The sequence below is a fragment of the Sinocyclocheilus anshuiensis genome, unplaced genomic scaffold, assembly GCF_001515605.1.
Source record: "Sinocyclocheilus anshuiensis isolate Anshui unplaced genomic scaffold, SAMN03320099.WGS_v1.1 scaffold136, whole genome shotgun sequence".
NCBI lineage: Eukaryota > Metazoa > Chordata > Actinopteri > Cypriniformes > Cyprinidae > Sinocyclocheilus > Sinocyclocheilus anshuiensis.
In genome coordinates, this window is record NW_015554074.1 from 103777 (window position 1) to 111759 (window position 7983).

A 7983-nucleotide genomic window follows, 5' to 3' on the forward strand; every position below is an offset into this window, starting at 1 on the left:
GAAACAATTTCAGTCAGCATTTTTCCCGTCTCTGTGGTGTTTGTGGCCCAAATGATATTGTTAGGACAACATTGCAGTGAGAAATTGATTGTAAAATATTTGATTTGGCATTTTGTTTTGTTACACTAAAAGTAACAAATTCCTGTCTGTATGATTTTAAAAGCACCAGCTCTTAATTTACTAAGCCAAGCAGACACATTCAGTCTGTTTTTTCATATGTTTTTGACTCATCAAGTCATCCAGTTTATTCATTCAGACACAGACAGATACATGAAACGCTATGTGATGTAGGTAGAGTGCTTTAACCAAAGTGACTTTACACCACAGTTTTGACATATTCAATCTTCCAGCAGTAATGTGCAGTGAAGAGTAATGCTCATGGATCAACCCTTGATGTGTTTAAACCTACAACCTTCCAGAAAGCTAAAATAATCAAATATAATTGTATGTAAATTAATCGATATAAACAAAAACAACAAGTCAATGACATTCTATAAGTTCAAGGGTTTAAACAGAGAGTTCTGGAGGCCCCCGAGGGTGTGAAAACCACCCTGAAGTGCATGAAAAACACCACCGGGAAATAGCAGCTATGTATGCCATACCCTAGATGTGAGAAATTATTGCTTACACATTTGAAAAATTTGTTTTTCTCTTGTGTGCAGAAGCAGCAGGTGTGTATGCCACAGTGGAACAGGGGTCAATCTGTAGACAGCAGAAACTGAAGCCATTATTTAATTTCAGGTTTCCTGTTTATCACACTCATTTTCACAGAAAACGGGGTTAACTAGTGAAACGAACATCTCACCTTTACAGTGCTTATAGAATGTTTTGTTTAAATTTAGAGTAAAAGTAGAAGAGCAGGAGAGGGTGTGGTGTGAGAACATTCAAATTATGCTAAAAAAAAGAAAGGAAGATGACAAGTGTAAGACAAATGACTTGGATGCTTGTAATTGGATATTAAATAAATCACCAAAGTTAGAACAGTGAATCTGCACAAAGCACATATTTCAGAGACTTTCATGCTCTTGTACGTAAATGTACACTGACATTTAGCCTAATGCAGTCACACGCAAACACAAAAAATGGGACTCCCCACACTGGAGAATTCAGTTATTCTGGAAAAGTTCTGAACATTGTCTCACCACATGAAAAAAACCGGTGCTTCAGATTTAGGTAATAGGTGACCTCACAGGAATAAATTAGTCATTGCTGTTCATGCAATACAGTGTTTGCATATGGAATTAAGATTACAAATTTTGATTGCACACATTTAAAGAGCATTGGAAAGCTTTATCAAAAGCCACATCCTCTCAGAAGTAAACAGAATAGTATATTTGGGGACAGACAACAGCCGGAAATAACCTTTTAAATTTCTGCTTAGTGAAAGTAGAAAAGCTCTGAAAATATTGTAAAAACCATGTAAAAAAATAAAATAAATAAATAATAAAAATGTGTATGTCTTTGTGTGTTGTCATCATTTTTATATGTATTACTGAGAGTATACAACCTTAACACTAAGGAATCTACAGGAAATTTTAAAAAATCCAGCCAGAAGTGTTTCATTAGATAACAGAAGTTGTGAAGAACAAAATCATGGAATGCGGCCTGTATTCTCAACCTTTATGACAAGTAAGTTAGCTACTGTAGTTACGTACAGCTATAAAGCAGGCATTTAGGTTCTTTAATTCATCGAAACCTTGTTTTAGGTGGTTGCCAACAGGTGCAAATAGGATGTTTCAAACTAAACAGGGAAGTCGTTCAAAAGCTTGCAGATGTAATTTTCAACTTCTAACAATAGAACAAAGAACTGGGCCCTTTCACAACTACTGTCACACCCAACGATGCTGCAAACCGCACAATAAAGAAGCAAAATAACACATTTTATCAAAACTGAAGAAAAATCAAATGTGCATTTTTCCATCTAATATCCACTAAAATTCTACCATACTAATTCACAATTAAAACTATATAATAAATTAAGCTGGATTCTTTCCCCCTCATTAATACATGAATATAAGTATATGTTTAAAATAAATAAATCAAAAATAATAAATAAATAATTATCCTTTTTTTCTCTACTTATGTTATTGCCAATTGTGTCACAATTTTCACAAATTCAGTAACCAAATTAAATTATTAAAGTAAACCTTAACAGGGGTTATAAAATCCTGTTGTGTTTCATCCTTCTGAAACCACAGCTGAACACAGAGGACACGTGTAGGATGGCATTTAACATGTGACAGCAAGAGGTACTCACTCGAAAGAGAACTACTGAGAAAAAGAAAAAAAAAAGGGCAGATCTTGATCAGAAATACAGGAAATTATGTCATCGTCATGGTTACAAAAGCAGAGTGGAAACAGTATTTCATTGCTCAGTCGGGTGTGTGTTAGAAAACGTGGTTAATGCCGGACCAGGAGGTGCCACTTTTGACACTGCAATGATCAGACCACTTAACACAACACAGACACAAAAACTGGGGCACAAGAAAGTGTTGGTAAGTACATATGTTTTTATAATAATGGTTGTGAAGTACTTATTGAAACTCTTTTGATGGATCACACAAATAGTACTTAATCATCAATACTCTAGGAAACAGCTCAGGAGAAATTTGCATACTTTGTATTTGAAGCTGTTTTGACCAGTTCTTGCTTCAGTTAGTATATGTGAAATGATGTTCAAGCTGAATTTTTATATTATTAATTATTAATGTATTCATTTTTATAATAATAATTTATTTTAGATAGATAGATAGATAGATAGATAGATAGATAGATAGATAGATAGATAGATAGAAATAATTGTGCGAATTCAATTTAATATAAGCTGAAATATCCATTCTAGTTTGTTGTATTGCTTCAGAGCATGTGATAACTGCGTGTACTGGCAGATGGATGATTAATTAACATACTACAAATCTATGCATTGCATGGTTGCTACTCTACAGTGAAACAATTGTGAATGATTGCAAAATGCTAAAGCATCATATTCATAAAAAATATGCTGTTTCTTCTCAGTCTCTTTTAAACCCGAAAAGTGGACATAAGCTTTGCAGAAGTATACTAACCATTACACAATCATTGTTACCCCATCACAGAGAACTGTGTTCTACTCAGACGTGTTTTTCTAGAAGTCAAGGTCTTTGTGAGGGTGCAAAATTTGGGCAGTTGTAGGACTGACAGGAAACACCTTTCGCAGCTCCAATGGAGTGCAGTGCTTGTCTGGACCTCCTGTCTTCACATTTGCGCTGATGATAGATTAAAACTTCCTTGCCATTCACAGCGGTATCACAAACTTCTGTACATGCACGTAAAAATAATTTGACACGTTCATAAAAATGTTGTTGTAGTGAGTAGTCAGTTTGGGGGCGAGTGCTTTGAAACCACAGGTGGATAATGGCATTTACTTTGCCTGCAATGTATGCCCGTTACAAAAAAAAGACGCAAACTGCTTGCACTTCCTTAGTGAAACAACACTGTGTAACCTGATACAAGAATGGAATGATTTTCTCAGTTCTGTAGTAATGTATCTGTTTTCCCTTTTTCAGATTTCATAACTGACCCCATGGAGATAGTAGTAGCTACAAACACCACCCAAAATGACTCAGACACCTGTACCAACCTGTATGACCATCGTGGTTGGGCACAGTATTTCCTGCCTACAGTGTATTCTCTGATTTGCATTGTGGGACTGCTGGGCAATGTGTTGGCTTTGCATGTCATCTGGCCTAATTTTAAAAAAATCAACTCCACAACTCTGTATTCTGCCAACCTGGTGATGTCGGACATCTTGTTTTCGCTTGCTCTGCCCTTGCGTACGGTTTACTACGCCAAGGGGTTCCACTGGCCGATGGGGGAGGGTTTGTGCAAAGCCGTGGCGCTGCTGTTCTACATCAACATGTACGCCGGCGTCAACTTCATGACTTGTTTGAGCGTGGACCGTTTCATTGCAGTGGTGCTGCCGCTTCGCTTCTCCCGATTCCGAAAGGTTCAGAAGGTGCGGTACATCTGTGCTGCCGTATGGGTCCTTGTGTTGATGCAGACCCTGCCTTTGCTGTCGATGCCCATTACAAACGTGGAAAAAAATGGTCACATAACGTGTATGGAGTATCCCAACTTCGAGAAGATTGACAACCTGCCTGTCATGCTCATCGTTGCCGTGTTGCTTGGCTTCGGCATCCCTGTGATCACCATCCTGGTGTGTTATTCAGCACTGTGCTCCAAGCTCCGCCTCCTGGCCAAGTCTAATAAACTGACAGAAAAGTCGGGTCGTAGTCGCAAAGCCATCGGCGTGATTTGCACCGTCATTCTCGTGTTTATGGTGTGCTACACCCCTTATCACATCGACCTCCTGCAGTACATGATCAGAAAGCTGCGGTACAAGCCAGACTGCTCAGAACTGCATGACTTTCAGATCTCTCTTCACATCACTGTCTGCTTAATGAACCTTAACTCATGTCTGGATCCCTTCATCTACTTCTTTGCCTGCAAGGGATACAAGAAGAAGGTACTCAAACTGCTCAGGAAGCAAGTGAGCATGTCCTTCTCAAGCGTGGTCAGGACCTCGCCTGAAGGCTCCTCCAAAGACGTGTTTACTAACGACAAAATCCATATGAGCTCCAGAAGCACTCAGAAAGAGAGGAGCAGTGTGCTGTTGAGCACCAGCAATGGTTTTGAAAGATAAACAACAATAAATGCAGTTCACTGACTATATGAGACTTAATATCACAGCAAATTTCTTACCTCTGGATTATTTTACACGTTGTTCAATTTATTGTTTCAGATGGTTGTTAATATTTTGTTACGCTGTTTAAAGATTATTGCACATTTGTCTTACATATTGTAGTTCATTTGAGTGCTAGAATTTGTTAATTATTTTTAAATTGATCTTTTGAATAATAATAATAATATTAAAGCTGCAAGCAGCGATGAAAGGGCCCTCGCACCCGGGCTCACTGCCACCCAGTGGCTTCAGGAAGACTGGGAACGGTGAGCAATATGCATTTAAAGAGGCAAATATAGAAGGAATATGTCAAAGTAATTTATATGTTCCAAACTTCCTGCTGCCAGCTGGTGGCACTATGTCTATAACTGAACATTGGCATGTAGATGTCTTCAGACCTGTACTTTTATCAAACATATGAAGTTTGGTGCAGATTGAGCATGGTATAATTGAGGTAGTGTAAAGCATGACATATCGTTGTCAACAGGTGGCGCTATAATTATATCTGAATATTGGCATTTAGATGTCTTCAGGCCAGGACTCTTACCAAATATGTGAAGTTTGGTGCAGACTGGAGATTGCATGTTTGGGTTAGTGTAAAACAAGTAATTTCCTGTTGCCAGCAGGTGGCACTATGATTATAATGGAATATTGGCATTTAGATGTGTTCAGGCCTGGACTCTTATCAAACGTGTGAAGTTTGGAGCAGATCGGACATTGTATGGCTGAGTTACAACAACTTCTATTCCCATGGCGAAACATCGAACTTTGTCACGCGGCCATGGACTTGCCCTTTGACGAAAACTCATTTAAAAAAAACTCAAATTTAACATCACAAAGGCCTTAAGATTAGACTGACCAAATATAATGTTGATGTCATTAAATCTCTAGGAGGAGTTCGTTACAGAGTAAAACATGTCACTTCCTGTTGCCAGCAGGTGGCGCTCTGACTATAACTGAATATGACCATGTAGATCTCTTCAGGTCAGGAGTCTTATCAAACATGTGTAGTAGGGCTGCACTATTAATCGAAATTAAATCGCAAAGGTGATAAATCGCAATTAGGCAGAAGCTGCGATTTTTATGAGTATCTTTCAGTGAAGCACGGTTCTGTGATCAGCAGTAAATCTCCATCCGAAGGCCAGAGGGTGCTCTCATGCTGACGATTAAATCATCTGTGATTATGAACGATTTTGCGTAGCTTGTCAGTGAACTACGGCTCAGTGTAGTAAACGCTGCTCCATCTGAAAGCACATGCTGGAGATTTACTACTAATCATAGAACTGGCTTTACTGACAAGATGCGCAGGACAATCGCATTCGATTAATCGTGCAGCCCTAATGTGTAGTTTGAAGCAGATCAGACATTGTATGGCTTTATTGTATGGAGTTATAACAACTTCCTGTTTCATCGCGAAACATCGAAATTTGTCAGGCTGCCACGGACACGCCCTTCAACGAAAACTCTAGATCTTCACAATTTAACATCACAAAGGGCTTTAGATTACACTGACCAAATTTGGTGTTCATCTGATTAAATTTCTAGGAGGAGTTCGTTAAAGTACAACACCTGAAAATGGCAAAAATGACACAAATTATGCCAAGAAAATTCAAAATATCCAACTTCCTGTTGGGTTTCGGATTTCTTACCAGGAGAAATTTTTGTAGGTATAGGGGTGTTACATGTGTCTACCGACTTTCATACATGTACATGCTCGAGGTGCACTTCGTTGAAAGTGTACAGGTGGCGCTAACTAGCCATTTTGCCACACCCACTTCTAAAACCTCTATCAGACACTGGCGGCTCATCGGGGGAGGCAGGGGAGGCACAGCTTCCCCAAAATTTTGAGGTGAAAATGGGAGAAAGACGATTTAATGTTAATAAAATTCACAATTCATTTCAGTTCTTGTCTCAGAATGTGCTTTTTGTTTGTAATTTCACAGCTGTAATACCATAGCATGTTAATGAAGTTGGAAAGCACCACTTTTCAATCACCATCGAGTGTTCACTTTCAGCGCTGAGGAGTGCTGAGAAAAGAAACCTCGCAAGGGAGGCTAGCCTCCCTTCTGGTATATCAAACAATCATCATAGAGACGTAAAATACGTGACATTAGTTTGAACGTCTCCCGCTTCGCTGATAATGTACCAAGTACTTATGATGAGTAGCGATATTGAATACCACACCAAATGTGTATTTGACAAATGTGTACTAAGAAATGGTGCTTGTGGTGATTTTAGTTTAGACCAATGACTCAAATCTTCTGATTCCAGTCATAAGAAAATTTAATCACTGATTCTTCAGTGACCCTTTTGATCCTTAATAATTCCAACATTGAGATGTGACCAATGAGTCACTAAACAACTCTTTTTGTTTTGACTGAAGTCTCTGACTTTAGATGTATGCTAATGGTTGGTGATTTTACCTGCCCTCAAATAGTATAGCACAAGCGCGTAGTATTATAATGTTGGCTAGGACAGTGCAAATAAGTGAGCAAGAACAATCATGACCAAAACCCCCTTAAGTGAGCTGTCTTACTGGAAAGAGTCACACTTTTATCTCAATGGTTCCTGCAGCATTAATAGTGTCTCAGGATAATAAACCTGACAATCACACTGACTGTCAAATGTCATCATATATTTAAATCAGCCAGATAAGCTTCCAAAGCATACAGCAAGGCTTGCCTGAATTTATTATGTCAAATTTGGAGCTGTTTTAAAGCAACATATGATCAAGATGGATAAATCAGTATTTAAATACTTTTGACCAACAACTAGCTATGTTTACATGGACACCTTTTGTTACAATTGGAAAGAATGAAATCATTCCGACTGATGAATTTGAACATAGTGTTTAAATGAATGTTAAATAAAGTGATCAGGTTTACATGTTAATTGTGATTTCGATCTTGCTTCAATATCAATTAATGTGTATACTGTAAATATAAGGGATATAAAAATCTTTTGTTGAATGCTGTTGAATGCCTTTTTAGCACCATTTTAAACTTAGATTCAGTATTTGCTTGAATTCACTGTGTGTAACTTTGCGAGTAGGCTATCATTAAAAAAGGATGCAAGTTATTAACTTTTTTCAATTTCTCATTTAAAAATCTAGTGTTTAATCATGTCTAAATATTTATTCAAATGAAGAACTTAAAAATAAGTAAGCAGGTATGACCTGCAATATTCTAGATATATTTAGTAAAGAGCCATACACCTAGTGGGTAAACCTCACTGACATATGTCATTACAAATGAAAATGATTA

At 37.9% G+C, this 7983-nt stretch overlaps 1 protein-coding gene across 1 annotated transcript; it reads left to right on the plus strand.

Annotated features, from left to right (window-relative positions):
- Window positions 1-2385: 2385 nt before the first annotated feature.
- On the plus strand, window positions 2386-5005 carry LOC107668870 (G-protein coupled receptor 183-A). Its single transcript, XM_016460894.1, has 2 exons — window positions 2386-2495; window positions 3546-5005. The coding sequence occupies exon 2, from the start codon at window positions 3563-3565 to the stop codon at window positions 4679-4681; it is 1119 nt and encodes a 372-aa protein (XP_016316380.1). The 5' UTR covers window positions 2386-2495; window positions 3546-3562; the 3' UTR covers window positions 4682-5005.
- The last annotated feature ends 2978 nt before the right edge of the window (window positions 5006-7983 follow it).